The 27,191-nt window shown below is 41.9% G+C and overlaps 1 protein-coding gene across 3 annotated transcripts in view; it reads left to right on the forward strand.

Annotated features, from left to right (window-relative positions):
* Positions 1–27,191, forward strand: part of WDFY2 (WD repeat and FYVE domain containing 2) — a 70,133-nt gene that overhangs the window by 32,649 nt on the left and 10,293 nt on the right. The window contains exons 2-9 of one of the 3 annotated variants that reach the window (XM_030472288.1): positions 1,160–1,227; positions 6,700–6,773; positions 14,183–14,237; positions 18,386–18,536; positions 19,833–19,945; positions 20,855–20,981; positions 22,873–22,978; positions 26,224–26,325. In XM_030472288.1, coding sequence (XP_030328148.1) covers positions 1,160–1,227; positions 6,700–6,773; positions 14,183–14,237; positions 18,386–18,536; positions 19,833–19,945; positions 20,855–20,981; positions 22,873–22,978; positions 26,224–26,325 — 796 coding nt within the window. Of the gene's footprint in view, positions 1–1,159; positions 1,228–6,699; positions 6,774–14,182; positions 14,238–18,385; positions 18,537–19,832; positions 19,946–20,854; positions 21,141–22,872; positions 22,979–26,223; positions 26,326–27,191 lie in introns of all 3 variants that reach the window. The other 2 variants (XM_030472279.1, XM_030472299.1) reach the window with 2 other exon arrangements.

Here is a 27,191-nt window from a genome sequence, read left to right on the forward strand (position 1 = left end):
GAAGTGAGTGACAGGTTACAATCTATTGTGCTACACTAACACAGTGCTGTCTTGGATAAGTAATTTTTTGAGAAGGTTAATACATTTGGTGTAAATTAGTAAAGTGTGGAATACAGTATCATATGAAAAGTTTACTAGTTAAAATTGGAGATGATAAGGATTTGAGGAACAGAAAGGCAGGTAACAGTTGGCTGTAATTAAGATGACAGTGGGCTGTGTAGGAATAAGTGGTAGAGATTACTGGTTGACTGCTGCTTTAACTGTTGACACAGTTACTAGGCATGTTTTGATGAAATTAGCTGATAAGAGAGAGCTTCAATTAGAAAGAGGCTTCAGAGATTGGACCAAAACAAGTGAATGACAGTGAGGACTGAAATAATAAACATTTAATGACCCAGGTGGTACTACAGTCCAGATTCTCTGCTCATGAAACAAGCAACAAGTGTCTCAAATGCATGAAGGGCAAGGATTGAGTGACAGGGAGCTATTAGTGTATCATTATGAGAAAGCAAAAGTAATCCTAAGGTACATTGGGAAGGTCTTCTAGCAGAGAGGAAACCACTGATGGTGTTTGGGGCAGGTGTGGAGCACTGCGTGATTCTGGGTGCCTCTATTAGAGGATGGCAACTCCAAACTGATGGGACAGAGGAGGACTGCTAGGCTGCCTGTCATCTTGATGATCCTCTTCAGAGAAGGATTAGAGGTTGGATTCTTCAACCTGATGCAAAATGGGCATTTGATAGCACTCTGAGTGCACTGAGAAGAGGGGAAGGTCCTGAACCTAAAAAGCTCATTTCAGGCACAAATAGACATAATCTTAGTAAATACAAGCTGAAAATCTCAGAACTGTATTCATTTGCTTAGAGGTGTTCCTAAAGCAGAACAGTGAAACAACAGGCAGTAGCTGAACCAAGGCCTACCCGGAGAGTAGGGAGAAAGCTTCTGCAGGGGACTGGATGGGCTGATCACCTCATCACCTTACTGAGGTTACTCTGAGACTGGTGTAGAAGGTTGCTGTAGGAATTTACATGTTTATTTTCCCTCTCAGCAAGATAATTTAATTTTGAAGAAGGTCTTGTGCATTCATCATCACCATGTTTTCATTTATGGTTACTTTTTCATTCCTCCTGATATGTGTGTTATGTTTTTTCTTTTGTAGAACAGTTCGTGTCTGGCTGAAGAGAGACAGTGGGCAGTACTGGCCCAGCATATACCATGCAATGCCATGTAAGTATAAGAAGGTGTTTGCTATTTACTCTATATTTGCAAAATGGCTTTTCTGGTTTTGATGAAGCTCCATGTTTACGACCATTTGCAAGTTTACTGCTCCATATTAAATTTATTCTAAACAATCCTCTTGGTTTCTGTGAAGCTTTACGAAGTTGCATGGTAATGCTTCTGAGAGGCATAAGGGATTACAGCAGCAAAAGGATACAGATGTGCGAGCAAGGGACCAGCATTTAATGCAAACATAGAATAAAAAATATGGGAGCTCAAAATGTAGGCTTGCATTCTGCCACTAATGGAGTCCATAAAGCTTTGTAAGTCTCCACTATAAATCACTCTGCCCTTCCTACTGCATGTGCTTAGTCCATTAGAGTGCAATGGTAAATGGCTTTATTTGGTAAGAACTTAATATCCTGCAGCAGCTAATATGATAGAGAGGATACTAGGCAGGGAAGGTAGCTTTTCCAGTGAAGAAGAAGAATCATTTTATCCCTGCAGTTAAATGATAGAATCATAGAATCACAGAATGGTTAGGGTTGGAAAGGACCTTACTGTCATCTGGTTCCAATCCCCCTGCCATGGGCAAGGACACATCCCACTGGACCAGGTCACCCAAGGCCCTGTCCAGCCTGACCTTGAACACTGCCTGAGGTGGAGCATTTACCACTTCTTTGGGCAACCCATTCCAGTGCCTCACCACTCTCACAGTAAAGAACTTCTTCCTTATATCTAACCTGAATCTCCTCTGTTTAAGTTTTAACCCATTACCCAAATGTGGAAAACCAAATCTCCCTGATGGATCCCTCCAGTATGATCTGCTGTATGTGTTCTCTTCCAGAGAGAGTGATCATTCTTCAAAACAAATGGCAGATCGATGTCCATTTTTCCAAGAGGCAGTTGAGGAAATCACAGCCCTAGCTGTGCTGAGTGAGGAGTATAATTAATTCTGCAGGTCACCAGAAGCAGGGGTATGCTGATGCTCCTCAATCAGCTTCAGATGTGCTAGTTTAGCCTGTCTTTAGGAAGCTTATGAAGCTGACTTTAAATCCACAGATTGGGGAGCATTTATCAAGTCCCACTGAAGTATTCTTACTGTCTGGAGAAAGAATTATTTTCAGCTAAGATAGCTAGATTTGGAAGAGACATCTGTCTCCATGATATGTAAAATGTTTGATAAGTTTTAGTACCACAACATCAGCTTGGGACCCTAGAACGGCCATGGTGTTTGCCTGCTCTAAAAAAGCATTCCTTTGGTAGAGAGGAGGATCTCTCTTCTTCCTTTGGTGATGACTAGCTCATAAAAATATATCAAGCCTCAAACGTACTTTGTGCTCAAAATTGTGCACAAAAAGGTATTGGAAACCAGCTAATGATGTGGCAGTCTGTGGAGCTCTGTCACGATCACTAGCAATGGCCCGAGTTCTCTTGACCTGTCCTAAGAGGTTTGCTTCCAGTTAAACTGTTATGAAGTCACTATTCTAGCAATTTGGCATGGATACTTCCCTTTTTACATGTGGTGCTTTTGCATACATTTGCATTTTAAAATCTTCTTAGGTTCTTCTCTGGTCTTAGCAAGGCTGCATTATTGCCAGTAATACAGCTTCACTGGAAATGATCAAATAGATCCAGATCCACTCAAAGGGAACTATTTTTAAGCTCCTTCATAAATCTGAACACCTGACACTGCTCCTTCACTTGGAAGGCTGATAAGCTTTTGAGCCATGAGATAATAAAATTATGCTCTGTTATTCACCAGTTTCAAGAATGATCAGGTATAATTAACGACTAAGTGATGCCAATTACATTGTTATCAGCCATGGCTTTCAGCTTTTGGAAATCATAGAAAGGGCTCTGAGTCAGCCTCTGCACAAGTCTGCACTCGACTGGAAATGATCGGTTTGTCTGTTTCTGTGTGGATCACCTTTTTGATTGTCCTCTGCTTTAGGTTCATACTGGTTTTGTCATTTAGAGAATGATGACTGCCCAGAGGTTCTGCCTGAAAATGTAGTAGGCATGATGGTGCCTTTGTGTTGCTTAGCAAGCTGTGAGTGGCAATCCCACCTATAGATACCCTGTTAGCATGACTCGTGGTGGTCATGCTAGTCCATGACCATGACTAGACCATGACTTGTGGTGGTCATGCTAGTCCATGACTGGTCAGTGGTTACTGGTGGTACGTGACTTACACTGTTTTATGATTGAATATCAGGTAGCCTTAACAACTGAGTTTGCACCCTGGGTACTCTGGGGCTAAGGAGGATGAGGATGAGGAGTTGGGCTGAGACAGCCACGTGCTCTGCACGCAAATGGGGCCATCAGTGCATTCTGAATGTGAAACCCATTAAATACATGGAAAAATTATCAGGATTGTGGGTCGCTTCTGAGTAAGGACACTGCCGTTTAGAGTTGAGATTTCCCCAATTGCAAAGTTTTATGCCCTACCTGTGGGTGTTTCTGTGGTTGGAAAATTTTGGATGTGGTGGTGACATTTTTGATCATTTCTAGCCCATGAGAGAGAGAGAGCTGTGGGTGCCATACACACTGTTGTATTGTAAGTAAGGCAAACTAGGTAAACTGGAAACCTGGCTAATGCGTCTTCTTCATGCGAGTGTTGTCTTAACAGTGTATTAACAACAGATCTCTGATGAGCATGTAAACCCTCCTCATGGTTAGATGTGTACCGTTGGTTACACATGTGTAACAAATAATAGATGTGTAACCATGTTTAAGTGTGTGACAGGAGATACAGAAAGGAATTGTAGTCAAAAGAAGTAAGCAAAAAAAAAAAAAAAAAAAACAACCAGAAAACCCAAAAAAGACCCAAACCCCCCAAACTTCTCACAGATGTGGAAGAGAGTAAAGGATTTATTGTAGTGAGGAACACTACTGGAGTATCCAGTCTTCAAGGCAGATAATACACTGTCTTATGATGGTTTTTATAGCTAATACTTTGCTTTGAGAAGAAGGGTAAAAAAACCTGCAATGCAAAGCATGCTTCTTTGGTCTTAAACTGTGCCACTTTTAGGCACTTCAGAGGGGTGGGGGGAGGCTGAAACTGCTGGTACAAAGTTTGTGTTTCTCTTCTACTTCTGTCAGCCTCTAATAGAGGCGACACACTGTTGGGAACATGAAGTATGTAATTCAGCTTCAGTAATTCATTTTCCAAAGGCTAAAATCAGTGTGTATTTGCTCTGTATTTAAGACAAAGACTACAGCCAGACTTCTGCATCAGGGATATCCTGCCTGTCCTCTGCAGTAGTTCCGATCAATCTTTTTCCAGTCTGAAATCCAAATTATAGCTAGATGCTGAAGTAGAGGTCTGTTATTTTTCCTGGCTATTATTTTAAAAGGATCTTAAACATCTCAGAAGCTTAAAGTTGGGGTTCTTGGAGTTGTTTCGGGGTTGGTTTTTTTTTCCTTCTTCTCCCCCGCTTCTTAATGAGCCTAAGTGCTTAAGTATCTGATTTTCACTAAAGTGTAAGCTGCTGCAGTCTTGTTACAACTGGCATTGCTTTAACCACATTAGTGTAGCAAGTCTGGATGTAATTTTAGTGCTGACATAGTGATTCTTCTAAGAGCATGTGTTACTGAAGAATTCCCTTAGGAATATGACTATAGCAAAATAAGTATCTTTACACTGCTATGACTGTGTACACACAGGCCTGGAATTTAGAAGTGACTGGTTTTTGTACTCAGCTTGTGTCTCAAGCAGCTGCTTGTACCTTTTGTGTCTGAAGTGTTTCAGGCTATTTTGGAAAAGCATACTTCAGATAGCCAATTTACCTGAGACAACTTCTCTGCGAGCTGTTTATTGCCTTCAAAGTTACTAGTAACTCTTTCAGTGTATGCACAGTGTCTAGAATTTGAGAGCTGATGTGTAGAATGTGGCTGTTCTGGCATGAAGTGCGTTTAAAAGGATTTGATGTTTATTCTGCTTAGATTTTTTTTTTTCCTGTCTATTTTTCCTACAACTGTCTCATTCTGCTACAGCAAAGAAGTCTCAATGTAATAGTAATGCACCACCATATGAAAGGACAATTCAAGTTTGCCTTTTCTGAGGGAGAGTTATGGGAAGGAGTGATTTTGTCACTGTTAGTAGCCCTAACTTAGGTGTTTCCTTTTGGGCAGTTTCCTTGAACTGAAGCCTTTTATTTGATTTAATTCTGTCAACCCTTGCAGGAAAGAAAGAGAGGGAGATGCCTGCCTGCATGTGGATCTGGTAGGCTTTCTGCTTGCGGCTGGTTGTCCTTTAGGAAATGTTTCAAGGGGCAGATAATACTGGAAATAGAACAAGTTTTGTTAAACAGTCAACATAGACTTTCTTCTTCTTCATATAGCTTTGCTGCCAACTAAACTATTGAGGAAAATTTGCTGAGCTATGGACTGTTTAATCCTAGGTGAGACATTATACAACTTGTGAAGATACCAGATCCAAAGTACTGCAAAAGAGAGGACTCCAGGCTTGGTAGTAACAAAACCACTGTGTAATCACAATGGAGAGTAGAAACCACGAGGTGGGGAAAAACAGAACTAAAAGCACATGTGACTGTACTCTATATTTATCACAAGAATAGGGTTTAAAAAGGACTCTTGTCACTTTTGAAGGAACAAGAATGCCTGCCCCTAGCTGCAGTTGGCAATTGCTGCTGAAAAGTAATTCCTGAAGGTTTCTGTTGGGACAGGAGGACTCCCTGCTGTATGCTGCTGTGTTGAGCAGTAAAAACAATCCCTGCCTTCAGAATGCAACTTCACAATTTCTCAATGAAACCAAGCATAGCTCTTGAATTCTTGCAAGAAAATTCTGGTTCTACCCTTGATGTGAATCCTGCCAGATCCTCTAGGGAGAGTAGTATGACTGACTTGGGTGCAATCTAAGAGTATAGCCTGGTGTTTATTAGAGTAATATTGATATAATAAAACAATGGCTAGTTTTTGACACAATCTTTTACTTTGGCCATAGTATGTGATACCGTCATAGCATTGTCTGTGGTGAAACTGGAATAGGGGACAGTTGGACTCAGAGTCCTTAATATTGGCTGATACGTTGATTCCTACAGGTTAACTTTCTTACTGCAGGTATAGGATGAAGCTTCTGACATAATACGGTGTTTTCTTTTATTGTCAGTGAGGTTCAGGCAAATGTAAAAAACTAAATTATTCAGCTCTCTCAGATTTATACTGAAATGTCAGGTGCCTCTTATATCAAAACACCACCACTGCTCTTGTATGACATGCCTGTTTTCAGATAACTGGTAAGAAAAAATGAAGGAGCTGGAGCTAGAAATAGCTGTTGTTCCATGTCCTAATAGGATAAGGTTGAATGAATTGCAAAAACACTTTGCTTGTCTATCAGAAGCAGCAAAATGCTGAACAGCATCATAAAGCATGTTAGCTAGTTTTAGGCTTTCCAGAACTTCAAGAAAATGAGAATCACAGTTTTGTTAACTTCATCAACATGTTCATTTTTTTCAGCTCCATGTTCATGCATGTCTTTTAACCCGGAAACCAGAAGGCTGTCCATAGGTCTAGACAATGGTACAATCTCAGTAAGTACATCCAAAGATTTCTAGTTGAAATGCTTCCCTTTTGAGAAGTATTTGTGTGATGTTGTGGTGAGGATATTTTTGCTAGTGTTTGGGAGAGAGACTTTTTACTGCTTGTGGAACTAAAGCTGTAGTGTAGAAAATGGCAGATTATTACAAATGTAATTCCAACTGCCACAGAGATTCAGTGGGGTTTACAATATTTATTAGGCAACTCAACAGACTGTCTTAATTTGCGTATTTCTTTTAAAATAACGATGCAGAAAACCAGCTGTTGCTGTATGAAATTTGAGTGTCGTGTTAATCATACCATACCAGTGTTCTGAAAGCAGCAATTTAGAGGCGAAAAATCATTTTCTGAAAGGCAGAAGTAGATTTCTGCTCCGTATCTAGCTGCTTTTTCAAATTTCAGAGTTCAAGCTTCGTTTTCCTCTCACTTCCTTTGGAGGAGTTGCTCCTGATGCAGTGCTGTTTCTGAAAGATTTGGTTTGTTAACGTCTGAGATGTCTGTCTGTGTGTCTGTGTGCATGTGTGGAAAGGAAGCAGGGAATTAAAGCAAGAGTGGTTTTTAGATCTGGGGCAGAGGGTAACAGTTGACCTTATTCATTGTATTTTTCTTGTGGGATGATAAGAAAAGAGCAATATCACTTTGTGGAGGGGTCATAAGTCAGAGAGGTATTTTTCGCCTGTGCCTCATCAATAGGCTCCTCTTACAGTTTAAGATCATTTTACCATCATTTCAGATTTTTACTACTGTTCTCTCTGCCTTATGGACTTTATAACTGAATGAGCATTGCAGCTTGATGTAAGGGCAGCTGTCTACACTAAAGCCAAGATGGTATTTGGGAAAGGGTGTGTGACCCTATTAGCTGTTGCCTGTAAGCTGTATCAAAGATGTGAAGGTTTTGACCTATAAAGCTATTAATGGCTTGTAGCAGAGATTTTTCCTTTTTTTGTTTTTTTGTTTTTTGGGGTTTTTTTGTGCCTGTAGGAGATTTCTTCTTTTGTATCTAGGAGATGGGACAGCTGCAAGAGAATTCCCTGCACCTCTGAAATTCCCTCCTTCCCACTTTCTCAAATAGCTGTAATTTGCCAGTCCTACTAGGCACTTTTGTTTTCATCAGGCCTTTGAGGAATGTGAAGGCGACTGTAAATAAGGTATTTAAATTCTTTGGCATGATGGAAGAGATGTGTCCTTTATCTTTGGGGCATTTTGCCTTGAAGAGTCAGAAGTGCTTGAGTCTGAATGGGGTCAAATATTTTCCTATTCTGAAGCTAAAGAAGGTAAATGAGAGATGCAGGTGGTGAAACAACATGTGACTGGGTACTTATAGATATATATTGCCATGTCCAAGGCAGATTCTGTTTGTTGCTAAGCTGGGCTTTTCTTTTCCCAGTCTTCTGCATATAAGTATGTAAGAGGAGGAAGGACTTGTCTGTGTTGCTTGATTTAGTCCCCTGTAGCTGCTGGCAGTTGTGTGGTAGAGAATTGTGCAGAAAACATGCTCCACAAACTTCCACAAGCGATTAAATGTTTCCCTCCATAGCAAACGTAAGGCTTGTAAGAGAAGCCACAACTGTCATGTGCTACAAGAAGTGGTGGAAGCAGGAATGGCAGAATGGCACGAGTAACCCCATATTCAAGTCCCAGCAATATTGGGGTGTTAGAGAAAATCCCCAGGTACTTGAAGGGGGTTACTACTACCCTCTGAAGGCAAGAATAAATTTTCCTCCCTGGGCACAGCTAAGATGATTAGTTTAGCACAGGAATATCCAAGCAGGGCACACTGACCACAAAATAAGAGAACTTACTTCAACAAGGTGACCTCAGGGTCCTTATTGTTGATTGTGTGGCCCTCGAAGGGAAAGTACAGGGAATTTACTTGAGTAGCTTGAAATATTTGGGAATTAGTCAGCTATTCCATGTTAGTACTTCTGTAAATGCCCAACACCCTTGAGTATGCTGGGTGCAGAGCCAAAAAAAATTGCTGAAAATCATTCTGCATCTTCACTTTGACTGTGTAGAAGGAAAGGATTCCTGGCAAGGGCTGTAAAGCTGATATAATACTCTTGAGCGGGCCGCATAATCTCAAACTAACCTTTTGGTAGTGCCAGGAAGTACTGCTTTTACTTTCAGATGTAGATGGAGATAAGAAAGTGGAGCTGCCTTTTTTCTTTTATATGAAATTTTTGTAAACTGTATGGGTTTTAGTTACAAGCCTTACACCTCAGGAATGTGTATGGTGCATTTTAAGAAAGACGAGCAGCAATGCTATAGTCACAGACAAATGTTCCAGCAAAGCCACTGCGAGGTGAGCTTCTATGGCAACCTTTCCATGTGAAACAGGTTGGCAATTTTTGTTTCTACAGAGATGAAAAGATTGTTTTCAACCCTTTGCAACTTCACAAACATTTGTGCAGCACAGTAGACCGTTCCTTTAGTGGAAGGTTGTCTAGCATCTTGCTTGAAAAACAGTGGTACTTAAAGTAAAAAAAAATAAATAAAGTTTCTATCTTCCTTAGATAGAAACTTATCTAAAAGTTTAGATAAGTTTCTAAATTTATCTAAAGGTCCCTTTTAGAAGCTAAAAGACTTTATCATGGTCATAAATTCCTTGCTCTGATGTAGAGAAAAACACATTTTAAAGGTGCAAATCTCTCCAGATACCACAAGAAGAAACTGAGGAAAGGTCTGTTACTTGCAATAGACAGGAAACTTCTATGGCCAAGATGAGATTCCTCACCTAATTTCGTCCATCTGAAAGTTAGCTTCCTAGATAAAGTTAATCATTAGGTTCTGCAGCCGGTAAAGGTGAGGTGAATTACCTTTAGAGACACCCATGTTACTTACCCTAGAAACTGTTTGGCATAAATCTCCCCATTTCTGGGTAGATTTAAATGAGGGATTTATTTTTCAGGTAGCTGAAACTGAATTAAATTGATCTTGTTTGCTGACCATGCTCTTGTCTAGGTGAAGGTGTTAAACACTTTGAGCAGGGTCACAGGGACCAAAGGGCACCAGAATAACCCCTTCGGAATTCTTCCCTGGGGTTGGTACTTATTCAGATAAGGCACCTTCCCCATAATCTGATCTTGCAGGTGTCTACAGTTTGGCCATAAGCAGCATTTTGAACACCTGAGACTGAGTCAGGATCTACCTGCCAATGTGCACCCTTCCCCTCCACTACTGTGGGAAGTTTTCCTTCAGGAAAACTGCATGATAGTTTTTGTCCTCTCCCAGTTTTCATACTTCATAAAGTGAAAACACTGTAATAATTTTATAGAGCTTTCTTTGCAAAAGATATAGTGTCTGACAGTAGATTTAAGAGTCTTCATTCTCTTCCATTTCTGAAGCAAGCTTCTTGTTCTCTAGAAGACATGACAGTGCTGTCAGTCGCTTGTGTTAACGGGATAAAGTCAAGCCTTTAAGGAGATCCATAGGGTGCTGTCAAAATGGCATCATCTATCAGACTGTAAATTCCCTGGGTGGGAACTAGGCTGTGAATGGGTAACACATAACTAATTTATAAAGATTATTAACTTTCAGAAATGTGTTCAGTTGTCTAAACAGAGGTCTCTAGTGCTATCTGGGGGTACATCAGCTAGCATCCAGCTGCAGCTCTGGGAAGGTGTGGCTCTTCCTTAGACCCTGAGCCATGTCAACCAGCCCCATGGCCAAGGACCCTGAAATGGCACACAGCTGAACATGGGTTTTATTTGCCTTAACAAGAGTCGTTTGAAATAAGATACTGATATTTCCAGGATGAGGATTTACAGAGGTTTTAGGCTCAAGAGAAGTTTGTGGTGGGTGTATATGTTTCAGTGTGAGGGAGGTGTGCTCCATGAAGGTATAGTTGAGACTATACAACAGTGGGCACTACATTGGACAGTCTTTTCAGATGCTTAAGACTTCTTCTTTCTGCTTTGTGAAGGCTTTCATGGTACCAAGTCTGTTGCAATAATAAGCTTACCTGAAACAGCCAAGACTGATCACTTATATTTTCAGTATGGTAAAAAAAAAGGTAGTAAAGTAGCTCCAAAAAAAAAAAATCCTCTGAAGAGCAAAGAGTGATCTTCCCAGAGAAAAATATTTTTAATCCCTACAAGGAGGGGTTTTGGTTTTACCATCCTGAGCACTCTGATAGATCTCAAACCCTCCTGCTCAAAACGACTCACACATGACTAGGAAATCTTTCTTCCTTCTGTTAACAAGCAATGCCTAAGCTGTGTGGGTCACCTCAGCCTTTCTAGCTCATTAAGAGGAGCCAAAAAGCTGCCTAATGAGAACTGAGTGTCAGCAGCTCTGAGAGGAGCAAAACATGTATGTATGAAAAGATTAAAAACCAGTTTCTGCTGGTACAATGTTAAAGAGATGTAGTCGGTGTTTTTGTAGTGCAGATGACACAACGTATGTGCAATAGGGCATGAATTTCTTGAGCAAGGTGCCCTGTGCTAAAATACCTGTCTATTGACGCAATTAATATGTTTGGCCTTGAGAGGGAGAGGGAAATGAGTGCAATGGAAGTACACGTGATAATAGTGTAAAGGGGAGCAGGCAGTAAAAGACCTGGAGAAAGATTAGAAAATGCAAAATAAGAAAATGCATTACAAATTACAGTATGCTTTCAAAGAAGAAAATGAGAAGCAAGAACTCTTCGGGGGGGGAGGGGGGAGAGAAGGAAAAAATTCTATCCAGTATTCAGGTTAACTGGAACTGTGTTTGGTTTGTACTGTATTCATTTATCTCTTTGGATGGAGCTGTGTATTAATAGTACATAGCTGTGGTTTGTATTAAAGCATACAGAGCTAATCAATACTTGGGTAAACCTTACAATCTGCAGTTATGTTTGATTCACTGTATTATAATGAAGAAACTCAAAAGCCTTTTCAGTCTTCCAATTAAATTGTGGGACTGTTCAGATCATGGAGCAGACAGGCCACATCAGATTTATCAAGGGAAAAATGCAAAGAAAAATGAGAATGTAGACCACACTCTTCATCCCACCAGCATCTGTGTGCCACCACAGTCAAAGCTGGGGACAGCCAAATTGGTGGGAAAGGTAGACATATTATCCCACCATGTGTTACAGTAATTGAAATACATTTCTTTTTAGGTAACAACAGTAGAAAGTTAACATTCATAGCAAAGGTTCTTGCTTATAGTAGGCTTTGTAGTAAAGCATTTCATGTGGTGGTTTAGTATTCTTTAGACAGTGGTTAATGAAAGACACTTCTCTAAGTAGGGAGGTATAGCAGATTCTTAACATTCTGTGGTTTGTAGAGTTAAGGTGACCCTGGTGTAAAAATCCAGCTGACTTAATTGATTTGTTACTGCTGTTTAAATAACACTCCCTATTGTAGCCTTCAGCTGCCAGGGGAAAGCTAATGGGAGGTGGGGCAGATAAAGGAAAAGAAGATGAAGTAGAGCAAGAGAACACAGCTATAACTAGCTTATAAACAGAAACCTGGAAACGGCAGAATACATAGCTGCCTCAAATTACTCACAGTTGTTTTCCTGGAAGCTGGGATCTGCAGATGTCCCACAGAGTAGTACTGTAGTCTCTCCACCTTGGTGCCAAGCAGTAGATATGGTGTGTTAGGGTAATCCTGGTGCTGGAAAGCCATGCAGATTACCTACAGTGACCCCACAGAAAATGCAGAGTGACTCTTCTTTTAATATCTGTTTGGAAACTGTGGGTAAATGCTGGTTGTTTTTTTTTGGAGGTTAGAATGTCTTCTCATACTCTTTTGCCTTAAATGTTTGGTTTGCCTTAAATAGAGTCTGTAGGCTCCTGAAATTGAGTCTTCTCTACTGTTGCACAGTGGTTTTGGAAGCACTTATACACAAACATTTCACAACTGTATGCTTTAAAAGTTAGCTTATTTTGTGTTTATAATGTTTCTTTCTTTTTTTTTACCCTTTTTCAGATTAAGTGAGTTAGGTTTCACTTCTTCAGTCCCCTTGGTAGATTAGCTCAGGGAGCTTTTGTGTAGCTAGCTACAAATTATTAATGTGATGTGTTTTTACATGCCATGTTTTTTCTTAGTGTTTCTCTGAGTATGTCGTGTACACATTGTAGATACCTGACAGCAGTTTGAAAGCTAATTCATGCAGTGGTGCCATAGAGCCTACCCTTTGCCTGTGTGTTTCCTCCGGAGAGATGTTGCAGTTTTGTTGTGGCCACTCTGTTTCCCTGGCTTTGAGCAGCTCTCCTCTTCAAAACAAGCAGCAGGGACACCCAGGTGCTCAGTCAGTTTAACCACATGGGGTTTTTCTCGGAGCCAAGGCTGACATGCAGACTCTTAGCTGCTGTTTTCATCATTTCCTCGTGCAAAGCCGTATCAGCGGTTAAACAGCAGCACAGAGGCAGCAGGTTCAGAGCTAGTACCCATAGGTGTGCTCTTCCTCTGGCCACAGGAGCGAGCCCAGCTGTGTCACACCACACATCTCTCCCCAGGTAGCCACAGCCTGTGCTATAAACCACCCTTTATCCCATGCACACCTGCTTGTTAGCCACAATGAACCAGTACCAAAGCAAAAAAGTTCGCTTCTGACACACCACTATAAATACTAACCAATAATAGAATAAGACAAAGGGGCATAAAATTCTGAGTTTCTGTTTATCTGAAGCACTGACTTTTGAGCAGAAACCTGAAATGTATTCCCAGTATGGATTATAGATAGCGGGCAGATTTAGATCAGATATTAGGAAGAAATTCTTCACTGTGAGGGTGGTGAGACACTGGCATGGGTTACCCAGAGACGCTGTGGATGTCCCATCCCTGCAAGTGTTTAAGGCCAGGTTAAACAGGGCTTTGAGTAATCTGTCTAGTGGAAGGTGTCCCTGCTCATGACAGGGGGGTTGGAACTAGATGATCTCTAAAGGACCTGCGAACACAAACCGTTCCATGATTATTGGTATATAGTTTGGACTGGGTGACTTCAAGGGACTCTTACATATGTAGACTGAGTTTCCCGAGTGTTCAGGTGGGGGTATAGTGTATGCATACTCATGGATACATGTGTATATGCACATGCAGGTTTCTGCCCAGGCAGTCCTGAGCAATAGATATTTGCCACAAGCGAGACCTCAAGTCTCTCACTTCATGGTACCTAGGTTCATAGCCAGGAATTTCTGTCAGCTCAAAAAATTACTCCTTTTTTAAATAGTTCCTCTTTTATCTCCACCATTCTGTTCAGAAAGCACTTGAGATGGTTTCTCAGACAGCTTTACAAAGTGAAATAATTTAGTTTTTTAGATGGAGGTACTCAAAATTAGCAAAAGTATAGACAGGGCTGTGGTGGCAACGAAGGGAGAGCTTACCTTGGCAACAAAATCAAATGAAACCACTCTCAAACACTTTGTATTTCTAAGCACTGTTTCTCTTGATTTTTCTCTCCCCTCCCTCAGGAATTCATTTTATCAGAAGATTACAACAAGATGACACTAGTGAAAAGTTACCAGGGTAAGAATCATGATCAGTGTTAATTGGTTTGTGTTGTCGCTAATTTTTGTTAATTGTTCTCTTAAGGAGTGTGAATAGAGGGGTGATTTCCGTTGATTGATTTTGGTTTTTTAACTAATGTAAATGCTGGGTTTTATCAACAGATTTATAATGTGCTTTGTTCTGATGTTACAAGACTTTTAAAGAGCTGTTTCATGTTCTGTTTTTCCTTTTAAATGTTCCTTTGAAATATCATTCTAGACAACAAACTGTCCAAAATCCAGGCCACGTTTGGGGAAGATGAGTATTAATTTTTAATCTTTAGTGATCCAGTGTATCTAATTAAACATTGTAGGAACAGAACTCATCTTTTAGGGCTAAGGCATTTAGGAGTGTAGCTTCTGGGGTTAGTCTGGTTATATTCCAGTAACTGTTGGCTTCAGTAATCTCAGGATTACCAGTGAATACCTGTCTTATTAAAAGGTCAAGAAATGCTAATCCATACCTTTTCTAACTATATTCTGGTGTTCACTAATGTGATGTTTTAAGAACCTAGTTATTTTTGCTTGTCAAACCTGTAAAGGACACTCCGCTTGGGACAGCTATTCTTCCAAAAGTAACAAAATACATGCAGCAATTTTTTTTTTGTATCATCTCTCTTGCTGTTAAACTAAGAGGTAGTATGATACTATCTGGTATCATATCACATTATATGCTAAGCATTATGTTTCTTTGGAGAAGCCTCTGATATGTTGGCTTGAGATTTCTCACATACATTTTAAATTATACATGTACTCATATATTTTGAGTTGTATAACTTTAAAGGTTGAGAGGATAATTTAAATCTCTAAATGGAGACTCTGGAGATCACTTTGTAACATTTAGATTTTAAGGCATGAAGAAAATCTTGATTTTTGCAGAACATGGCTAACATGCATCAGCCTTTAAGTTTTACTTCAGCTGTTTCATGAATGTCTGCTGTGTTGTAAAATTAAGCTAGAATGCCTGCGTTTTTTTCTTAGCTTGTAAAAGCTGAAGTAGAACATCCAGTGATGGTAAAATGTATACATGAATGTTAAATATGATTGCTGCAGTCTGACTGTACAAGTCTTTAGTATCCGATATTGTGATTGCCCCACAATCACCAAAGTTTCACACACTTAGGTCTCATATTTAAGGGTTGTTGCACTGAACAGTCCTATGGCTGTTCTGTCACCCTCTTTGTTATTAACTCATACATTTGCATGCTGGGATTCAATCTTGCAGGCTAATCTCAGCTGAGGAAGAGCGAGCTGAATCTTCTGCATATACAGAACAACATATGCATGAGACCAGTTTTCTTGCCAAGCTCTTGAGGGAAACGGTTGAAAATTTTGATGGGGAGAGCATATATCTTGTCAGGATGGCAGAATGGCCAGTTGACTATGGCAGCCCATCCAAGGCCTGGGGAGAACCCCTCATAAAATAAAAAGGAAAGATAAAGGAAAACAAAGGCTGTTCTGGCCTTTTGTTGCAGTGTGCCAGATGTGCTGCTGCTGCAGAGTCCTTTGCATAGGAAGATGCCATGGAGAACCTCCATGGGTTGTCCTGTGGAAGAACCCCAGGAGTTCAGATGGCATCCTGCAAACATTGGACAACAGAGGACTCTAAAGAGTGTCCATTAACATCAGAAGAGAGGTGGTACAAGTGACCACAGTCCCAACTGCAGTGGCTTCCTTCCTAGACTGCCTGTCTCAGCATGGGAAGGTTTTTGATCAGTTCTGGTCATTTTGTGCCAGGATTCTCAGATGATGTGTTAGAAGATTTTATCTGAAAGCTGTGAACTTATTTTAGGGCAAGTGAAGCAATACTGTGCCCAGAATAGCCAACGTTTCAGCTGTAGCCTGAACCATAGCGACCGCTGACAGTGGACAGTGTCTGCCTTCAGGCACTTTAAGCCAGTGTGCATGATGCTCGCTGATGATGTGTCCCTCAGGGGCATGGATCCCTGTCCCATTTTCCTCCCTTGATCCCAGAGTTTCATGTTTGGTCATTTCCTTGTTCAAGCTGATGAAAACTGTATTCCCCTAATTGAAAAATAGTGGCGGTATGCAAGCGATCTAGTTTTGGGAGTGGAAAGGATGTGGTGATTCCAGGCTGCTGGGATCCCCAAATTTATGTGTGTGGGGGTGTCTCTCACATACCTACGAGGCTATGGGTGTTGAAGAAACCCTTCCCTCCCTTCAGCAGCCTCAGTTGAAAGCTCTTTTGGGGGTGGTAGGATAAGCAAAGCTATCGTGTACAACCCTTCAATCTCTTGGTGTGTACTTATTTCATTAATGTCTACTCCACACTTGCCAGAAAGAGCTGTCTCACCATCCATGGGCACTACTTCTAGTGAAAGGTACAAGCTCTGCCTTTTAGAAGTTTTAGGAGGACATTGAGGAGACTTGAGTGGTGCCAGGTATACCCACAGCCAGTTCAAACCATGGGAAGCCAACACTAGCAGTAGCAGTTGCCATGTGCTGAGAAAACATTCCTGGACAGGCCTTGAACAGTCTGATCTCAGGCAGCTTTGCAAGTTCTGCAGAAGTGCATAGGTCCGCCTATGGCACTCCTGGTGCACACAAGCCCCTAGGGCCTGTATGTGAGCCCATCAGATGCTTGGAACTGCATGCATCCCATCACAGCCCTTTCTGCAGTGCACCACTCCACCAGCTAGTGTAGGTGGAGAGACAAACAGATAGGTAAAGACAAGCATTAGTCACCCATGGGGTCACTGAATTTCTTCCCAGAGATATCTGGAGGGTGGAGAAGAGAGGATCTGTTTAAAAGCTCAAGCGACTCCTGGGTGGTCCCATCCATCTGTCTTGATTATAAACTTGGAGTTTAAAAGTGTGTGGAAACAAGAGCCAAAATCTGAGCTCTTCTATAGGCAAGGGTGAAAGCATCTGGGCACAGTTCATGTCTAACACTGTAAACTGGTCTAGCTGCCAATCACAGTTATGGCAACTTGTGTAAATGCATCTATTGACTTTTCTCCTCAGGGAATCTGGGTCTAAAAAGCAGTGTGGATCAGGAGCAGATGTTGGCTTGTGCAAGCCTCCTACTCTTTGCTACAACTAGTTCCCCCTCATAGGCTTTGAACCACAGCTCTCATCTGTGCTGTATATTTGTATAGGGCAGGCAGCCCATACCATCTTCCCATTCCATTCTGAGGAATTTCTCTGCATTTCAAATGGAGGTTTCAGGCTGGTTTTTAAGCTTCCAAAGATATTTAATCTTTCCAGTGTGTCAGCTTTTACAGGAACAAATACAAGCACCCTGCTTTGTGTGACACATGTTGCTGGGTTTCAGAACACTAATAAACCAGTAGGGCTGCAGATTGAAGAGTATGGCATTTGCTGCTAAGTTACAGCTGAGAATAATTCTGCATGTCTTACCACGCACTTGTTTTATTAAAAAGTCATCTCAGTCAGCACTTCACAACCAAACCCACTGGTCATTCATAAAAAACCCCGTCTGTACAAGCCTGGGTTCACTTGTTTTAATGAAAAGCTTTTGATGGCTTTATTTAGGTAGCAGTAGAAATTTATTCCTTCAGCTGTTTTATTCATCTTGCCCAGCTGTGATCTTTTTAGGGTTTTCTGTTTTGTTGTTTGTTTGGTTGGGTTTTTCCTGTTTTGTTTTATTTTATCTTATTCCAATGTACTTTTTAGCTGGTTTACATGCAATGCTAGAACTTGCCTTTGGTGCAGGACTGTGCCTATGCTGTAACTCATCATTCTGCTGGGGTGCCACAATCTGCAGCCCAGATCCACCAGACCTCAAAAGAGGTTGAAGTAGAGCCCAGAGTCTTTTGCACAATGGCAGCTTTGTTGGTGATGATACAATGATGGAAGGAAGACTTGTGCTACTGCAGAAGATAAATGACTGCAATAGGCATGGAAGGAATTAAGTCTTCCTTCTGCTCTTTTTCATGCAAACACTGAACATGCAGAGCAGGGACCTTACAAGCTTGCATGGTAGCTCATGTCAGTGGGATTGTTAAACACCAGCTTCTTCTGTAGGGAAGGGTGAGCAGGTGATTAGGGATTTGAGGAGTTGGACGCAGCTGGTATTTGCAGTGGTCTTCTGCCCCCATGTTGTTATCCACAATGCAATTATATGTCTATCTGCTTAATTTCCAGCTCATCAAAGCAGGGTCATGATGATTCTCTTTGTCCTGGAGATGGAGTGGGTGTTAAGCACCGGACAAGACAAACACTTCACGTGGCACTGTTCGGAGAGCGGCCAGCGCCTGGGAGGGTACCGCACCAACGCGGGCGCCTGTGGCCTGCAGTATCCTTTGCTGAGCTCTCAGTTTTATTTCTGCTCTTTGGCACTCAAACAAGCCTTTTCTAGTTGTGCTCCAAATTTTGTGCCCTGTATAGGTTCTGTACTTTGTGAGAGAAACTGTTATTTAAAACCAATTTTAATAACTGTTCTCCTTGCTCTGTCTCCTTAATGCACGGTGGCATATTTAGGTCTAAGCATTTTTGAGCAAAACAATGGGCAGTCTGCAACCTTTTGTGGTCTGCTATTGTAATAAATATGAACAGGGCTTCATTTAAACATGCAGCACATGCTTTGTTCTAAGAATTGTTCTAAGTAGGTCAGCGATCAGGTCAGTATGCCTGTGTATGCATGGTAAAAATTAAATGACTTTAGGATAGAATAATGAATACTTGTCCTTCGCTCTGGAACAGCCCGCTATGTATTGGGAATTTGGGTTAACTAAAGACTAAATGGCTCCAGAAATGGCACTCAAGTGGCTTATTCACCTAGAGCTGCCCCAGCTGCCTGACGATAAAAGAAATATTAATTCAGCTTTATTGCAAATGAAGGGGAAGTGGAAAAGTATGAGTTCTCAGGCTGAAACTAGGGGTTAGCATAAACAGGCGTTTTAGTGCCCCATAGTGTATGTGGTATAGATGATGTGTGTTTTGCAAGCTCATGGGAAGTGAGATTGACTCATAATTACTGTCTGAACATGGGCTTGCTTTATATAATCTGATCATTCAGTCAATCTAAATGGCATAAAGACTGAATTTAGTTTTTAATCAAATGATAAATACTTTTGAAATTGTGATACAGGAATTGTCCTGTATGTCTTAAATCTCTCTAGAGAATGCACCATTTCAAGTGATTCAAATTTTTGGAGGACGCTTTAATTTGGGTCATTGGATCATGCTGGTGGATAGCAGGTGAGGGGAGAATCATTGACGAATATTGCAAAAAGCTTGGCAGAACCAGGAACGTGGGTTTTTTCACCCAATGTCCCATGTGCATAAAATCAGTGCTATGACTCCTCTGTTCATGGTGAAGGGCTACTTCAAAGGTGTTTCATAACAAACCACAAATTGTGTCCCCTGGAATAGTCTCATTTTTTCTCATTCTTTGCTTTACTCAGGGAGACTACATTATTAATATGAACAGGTATGAGCTGGATGCCTAAAAGTACACTCTGAATACCTCCTTGAGACTGAAGGACTATTCACAAAGTTGCACTATGCTTGTCTTAAAAGAATTAACAAGTCATGAAAGGAATGCAAAGCTTGTGTAAGCAATGTATTTGCCTCAGCATTCGTCATTCAGATTTGATGTGGAAACCCGGCACGTGTTTGTAGGTGATCATTCTGGGCAAGTGACCATACTCAAACTAGAGCAAGAGTCCTGCAGCCTTGTTACGACATTTAAGGGACACACAGGTAAGGCCTCAGGAGGAGACCCAATTTGGTTCTGTATCTGTGTTCAGTTCATGGTGGTTTGACGCTCCTGAGAAACACCAGGATGGCTTTTGTCAGTGCATAGCACTGAAGGAAGATAGACTTTAAATTGTCACTACAGCTCAAGGAAGTTTATTGGTAAAAAAAAAAAGAGTGATCATACCTCTGATCAGAAAACTTCTATGGCAGAAAACACCACAATCAGTAGCTGCTATTTAAAGCAGAGTGAGACTAGAATTAGTTGTGGTAATTCCAGGAGGAGAAAGATGCTTCTCAAAGAACGACAATATTGGTGGACACTCGCCCATGTGGAATAAGCACATCTTGGACATTGCTTGTTTCACTGCTGGGACTGGTGCCCCATCACACTTTAAAAACAGCAATCCTGGGATGTGATCTTGCCATCTAACAGAAGAAATGGTGCTCGTTCCTCAGCATTTTCTCTCTATATCTCTTCTTTCTGATTGAACACTAATAACTCAATCAATCATAAGGTAGCACAAGGTAGTTCAGTCCTTGTGCTACGTCACTATGGAATTGTCCATAGTATTCCACACTTGCTTCTCTTTTGTAATCTGAGAATGATGGAGATGAAAAGCTGTGTAGTCACACCATGACCATCCTTCTACTACACTTTGCTGCTCAGTGGATTCATGGATTCATCCATGCAAGTGGCAGCATAGCCCTCTGCCTACAGAAGAGCAGGATGGGGCTTCAGCAGACTGTTAGTTTTCAACTGGCAAGCACAGTGGCTGCATGGCCTTTGCTAAAGAGACGTGCATTTTAATCATTTCATATATTTTGTTGTATCTTTTTATATATATATTTAGCTACATTCCTGTCTTCCACTTTCTGTAATGAAATGACCGTCGTATGCATCTCCTATTTCAGGTGGTGTCACTGCTCTTTGTTGGGATCCAATACACCGAGTTTTATTCTCAGGCAGTTCTGATCATTCCATTATAATGTGGGATATTGGAGGAAGAAAAGGAACAGCCATCGAGCTGCAAGGACATAAGTACGTTCAAAGACCTTCTTCCTGCTTTTATGGGGTAAAAGCTAAAGGCAGAAGCAATATCTGGAAACAAACAGCCCAAAGGTTGCAGCCTTCACAAGCTTCAAGCTTGTATGTGTGGACTCCCTGTGGTCCATATACAACAGGAATAAGTTGCTTATAGTAAGTTTTCCGGCACTGGGCCCACAGGCTGGTTTGAGAGGCTGCAAAGCGTGGTGAAGTAAAGCACAATATCTGCAGTTCTGAATGTGTTATGTCAGAGCCTGCGTCTTTGCTGGAAAAAAAGTTGTTCCTGAAATGACAACAGCTGCAGAGAAATTCTCGGGTTTTAGGTGTTATGGTCTTTCCTTCCCCTAGAGGGAGCATGAGGCTTGGACAATTAGTCGATTTTTCCTCCACACTTTTTCCATGCCACTTTACCTGCAACCTGAATTCTAAGTAATGTGCTTTACCCATAGAAGCCTTCACTATCTCCTCAATGCAAAGAGGCTTCGTCTTTGCACGTATAGAGCTCATATTTGCATACGATAGCAAGATGTCTTTGATGAAGAATAAGCCTGTGCTGAGCATTGAGTAGAGATCAGATGGCTCTAGCTGCAATGATCTAGCCTTTTAGCACTGGCAATGCAACAGGGTTTTTTCAGCGTATAGGGCATGCGTATATGTGGGGCTTGTGTGCCACGCTCAGGTCTGGAGAGGCAAAATCCCATGGTGGTTTTGGTCTCACAGTTTCTTACATATTCATATGTTTCTTTTGAGAGATACTTCACTAAGCTGAGTGATTCAGATGCCTCTGGGATTTCAGAGCACTGCAGAGCCTTTGCTGAAATTCTCTCATCACCCTTGTACCCTTGCTAATGCACTGCTGCTAGATTTATTGCTGTGGAAATTAGTTCTCCTAATACAAAGTTAACCTCTGGATCTTAACCTGTGGCACAGCTGTTGGCTGGCACTGTACAGCACAGAGACCTGGTTGTAAGGACAACACACGTTTCACCTGATGGTGCTGCTGGCATTGGCCGGAGGGCACCGTGAAGGCACGCTCTGTTGTACCAAACTGTCTCATAAACACATTCCCCTTTGGAGGAGCAGCCATATGCACAAGCAAATGCACCAGCATTAAAGTCCTTTGATTAGACAAGACCAGAGGTGGCAGCAAAGAAAGCTAAACGTTGTGGGTTATTTCCAGTTGCTGTATGCTCAGTTACTGTCTCTTTGTAACTGTTTTTTCCATCACAGCATTGTATGGTCTTTGTTTCCCAGGTTATAAATAGCTTGAGATGAGGCCTGGGTTTCTTTCTTTTAAGAAGGACTGAGCCCAGCTTCAGGGTTTTAAGCTGAGTTATTTCTCCCACGTTGCTTTTTCCTTAAAAGAAGCAGCAGAAGCACCTAAATCTTCCACCTTGCCTTGAGAAGGCTTAGGAACAGTTTAGTGATTCCTTTATTATTTTTTTAAACACTCTATGCTTGTTAATGCTAAAAGAAAATCTTCAATAGCTTCTCAGTGCTTCATTCCTAGGTGTTGCAGAGATTTACAAAAACAAAGTTGTTACTGACAAAGAAGGTACCTTACTGGGGCTGTGTTTATGCATCCAGATGTGCCTTCAGAGAGCAGTTCAGGCTTCCCAGTACAGCTGGGACCTCCCATCTCAGGAGCAGCCAAAGCAGTTATCAGGACAGGTCTTTGCTTTTGTGGATGCTGCCCAGATGAGCAACACTCTGGTTTTGGTCCCAGCTAGACAGCAAAGGCTGATTTGCATCCCATGGCTACCATGTACAGTGGGGAGGGGGGAATATATGGACAAATAAGTGGTTTGTACTGGTTTATTGTATATTCTACACTTGGGTACTGGGCATAGATGGTTGATTAGGAACTGTCTTGTTTCTTTTTCAGTGATAAAGTTCAGTCTCTCTCCTACGCTCACCACACTCGGCAGCTCATCTCCTGTGGTGCAGATGGGGGAATCGTCGTCTGGAACATGGATGTTGAGAGGCAGGAGGTAGGTGCTTGGTTCTTGTCAATTTGGTGTAAAACAATCTTGGGAAGAAGGGCCCTTTCTAAAATGTGCAACTTTCAATCTGAACAAGATTATTCCAGGCTTTAAAAATGTTTTTTGGACATGCTCCAGTTGTTATTACAGCAATTACGCTGTGCCTTTGATAATATGGTACAGGGGAAATTATCTGGCAGAAAATGTGTATGAAGTAGGCTGCTAAATGGCTCTTACCCTTTACATTACTGCTCTGAAAGACAGCCTCTAAGGAGGGTATTGTGAGATGTTCTGCTTTGTTTTTCAGCAGATCATGAGAAATATTATCAGTTCAGAGGTAAATGGATGGATTGATAATTATTAGGGGGTTTTAAGAAAACATAACAAGAAAACTCTGTCATCTCTGCAACTCAGGCTTTTTCCTATTCTTGCTAAAAAGACATTTAACTAGGGCTTCAATCTCACCCACTACTCGATCTTGCTTCCCTCTGGTGTAACCATGTGGAAGCAGGGTAAACGACTTTGCTGATCCAGACAGTAGGATTTCACCCACGCCCTCCTAATTCCTTTTGTGCTGTGCAGCCAGCAAATGTAAGTGGGGGCAAAAGTGCACCCCAGGTCTTCAGTGCTGCTGGAGCAGCCTCCGCTCGGTGATTTTGGAGACCTGACTCAGAGAGGGGGAGAGAACGAACACTGTGCTGAGTGAGTCAGGCATCAGCGTGGCAAAGCCTGGTGACATGAGTCACAGCAAACCTCTGCCCTGTTCCTGCAGGGGGTAGGAAGGCACCCCGAGTCCATGCAGTGGGTGGGTCTGAACAAGGCTTTTGGCAGCATGGGTTACACCAGCTTTGCTGGTTCTTAAGGGGTTTGTCCTCGCCGGGTCATGTGTGACTCCCTTGAGCAAGAAGGAAAGCTAAGTGGAAAATTGGATTTTAAAAAACCCTACTGAAATAGGCATAGGGAGGAACTGAGCTCCCTTTTTTATGTGAATTAGCATTCCAGTTGGCTCTCTTTAATTGCTAATCTAATGGCCAATTATGTCATCAGTTCCCAAAGTGAAACGAAAGCAGAGTGGCTTCCTCCTTCCCAACAGATGTTTCCTTTTTACTGCAACTCGAGCATCCAGAAATACAAACTTTTTATTTATTTGCTGCCTTTGAAAGGCTACAGTAAGGGTTAAGGCTTGTCACAAACCAGGCAGCAATGCTGTGAGAGGACTGGTTTAAAAAGTGGAGAAATATCATTAACTAAATGAGGGCTTAGCAGCAAGTGCTAATGGGTGCGCTGCTTTCTCTGTCTATAGCTATGCAGGCTTGTTCATTTTATCAGTAGCACAATAGGGTGCTCATGGTGCTAAACCATCCCCGAAACATGAACCTTGGAGATTTTAATACCAAAGTTGGTTTGGGGTCCCGGAGCATTTTGTTCTGGAATTTGGCTTTGATATTTTTGCCGTTATTTAAGGGCATGTGATGTGGGCCCAGTGCTCGCTTGGATGCTATCAGATTTGCCCATATCTCCGCGATTGCATTAGAGTGAATGAAGCCATTTTAGCCCTTGATTCTTTATTTTCTTCTCTGTTTTTAAAAAGCTGTTGGAAGACAACATCTGAAAGGTGCTAGAAGCTGTGTTTCTATTTGACTACAAAGTGGTTACTTGTCACAAGCAAAATGTCTTCGTCTATAATGTTATGTGTAAGAGATGAAAACTGTAACACACAATGTAAATCTGTAGGCATTAAACAGAAAGACCATCGTGAGTAGAAAAGACAATTATTTGGCAGCAGAATGAACTGCCTTTAGAGAAAATGGCAGAAGAAGGTGATGCAGGTGGTTGCTTTATGGCTGGAGGTCTACACCAGCCTTACCTTATCTTTGCCCGGCTTTTGGATTATTTTATATTCTTAATCTCAGCTGTGTTTCTTGCCATTTTAAATTGCAGCATGTGGGAAGCCAGTGGCTCTGATAAGACAACTGCAATTTGCTAATAGGACTTCCTCACAAAGTTTTAAACATTATTTAGTGTTAATTTAATCTCATGGGGTTGTGTGTTGCAGTGGTGCTGAGACAGTGCTCACAGGGCTGTCATGGTCCCCCCCCCCACTGTGGGGACCAGATGGACCCACTTGCCAGCACTGGCTTTGGGCTGAGCTCTTGTCCTGGTGGGGCAGAGAAAGGAGAAGTCATCTGCAGGGAAGGAGTGTCACTCTTGCTAGGTCAGGTTAGGACAGACAGACTGAGGGCCAGCCAGCTGGAGAGGGGTCAAGAACCAAGAGTCTTCCCAAGTCTTGTATCCCCCAGAGGGTTTCCTAAACACTGTGGGGAGACACACCATGTTCCCCAAGCAGCTCAGTGCAAGGCAAGTGTTGGCGGACTCAAATGTAGGGGAGGAGATCGACTGCCCCCTCCATGTGCTCCCCTGCCACTTCAGGCATTTCCTGAGCTCTTCCAGGATCTGGCAAGACTTGCTTGCTTCCCTGCAGGGTGTCTGGTCCATACTACTCTGCACAGCAAAACCTGGCCTCAGGAAAGAGAAGTGCCTTTAATATTTTCTTTCTTTTCTTTAAATCTTCTCACCCTCTTAATCCACAGTGTAAGTGCAAAACTACACACCGTGTTAGAAAATAGAAAACCTCCCTTCCTTGTCTTTGTGTAAAAACGGGAAAAAGAGCTGGTTTGGGGTTTAGGCTTGTTCAGGTGGATCTCATCTTTCTTACCCTTATGTGTGATTTGTAGCACAGATACCTCTGACAGCAGGAATGCCCCTTACAGTATTAAAGAAAGAAATAATAAATAAAAAACCCAAACCAAATCAGCATTTCATATACCTTCCACTTCCCTCCAGATGGGCCATTGGAAAAACTAATTGCCCCCAGATCCCACCAGAGGCAATAGCAGATGGTAAATGCTGTCCAGATAGGACAGAATATTTTTATATGCTTAATTCCAGACTTGGAGAGGTGGGAGAGGCTTGTCTGTTGCTGGGTTATTTTTATGGTCTTATAATAGAACCCTGCTTCATGGTTTGGGTGAGAAGTGTTCTTCCTGTGTCCTTCATGGATCAGAGCTGAGCCAAAAAAGACATCCCAGGGAACAATTAAAATGGCATCTTGTGAAAATGGGGATTTTTAATCAAGTTTAGTTGGCCACATCACTGCACCCCAACATACTGTTCTTGTCCTGTCTCTAGGCTCCATTGGAAGCTTTTTTGTTTGTTGCTCAATCCCACTTTGTCTTTATGTGTGTGTATTGCAGACTCCGGAGTGGCTGGATAGTGACTCCTGTCAAAAATGTGACCAGCCTTTCTTCTGGAACTTCAAGCAAATGTGGGACAGTAAGAAAATAGGCCTCAGGCAGGTTTGTATGCGTCCTTTGGTGTGTTAACGTGGTGCAATTAGGCTGTTCTCTTACAATAGATTGTGGTAACCTTTTTCCCCTAAAGCCTTGAGAACTTGCACCTTGTTCTTGTACTGATGAGGCTTGATTTATGACACTTCTTTTTTTCTTCGTTTTTTTTTCTTAGCCAGTCCCAATAACAAACGCATGTAATAGGCCTTGAGCTGAGTAAATTGGTTTGGGGCCTTCCATGGCTTTAGCCATGTGGGATTTTGCTTATTGTTAGTTGAAGGTGTTGTAGAAAGAAATTTGCAGCTGATTTTTGGAGACTGTGCTGGAACAAAAGCTGTTTTCAATGAGGTTGGGTAAACATCTGTAACTGCTCAGGCTGTGTTAGAAAAGGCATATTGGTCTGCTTGGAACATGCTGCTGCGTTTTCCTGCCCAGCAGGAGACGGCTGAGGGTTGCAGACTTTTGGGAGAGGGGTGTAAAAATGCTACAAGGGATGTTCTCATGAAGCTTGGAGAAATCAGGTGCCTGGGGCAGAGCTGAGCTGCATCTGCTCTTTATGTATTGCTCACAGCAGAGCGTGGCTGTCCTGCAGCTGTTGGGGCAGCCTCACCATCCTACACAGCCAGTGCATGAGAAAATGTGAGGTGGATAGCATCAAAATACAGAAACACGAGTGCTTCTGGGCCTGAAAATGGCCAAAGGAGTTGACCAAGGTAGATGTTGGTACTTTGAGACTGGGATGGGACTCAGAATGACACTGCACTGATATAGCCCTGTCCTACCTTGACCTGGAGGTGTTTTAAAGTGTCACATGCTGCTGAGTGGTGGTGTCATCCCCCTATGCCCCCAAAGTGGCACTCTCAGTGTAATTACAG

This window comes from Strigops habroptila, chromosome 2 (genome assembly GCF_004027225.2).
Source record: "Strigops habroptila isolate Jane chromosome 2, bStrHab1.2.pri, whole genome shotgun sequence".
NCBI classification, from domain to species: domain Eukaryota; kingdom Metazoa; phylum Chordata; class Aves; order Psittaciformes; family Psittacidae; genus Strigops; species Strigops habroptila.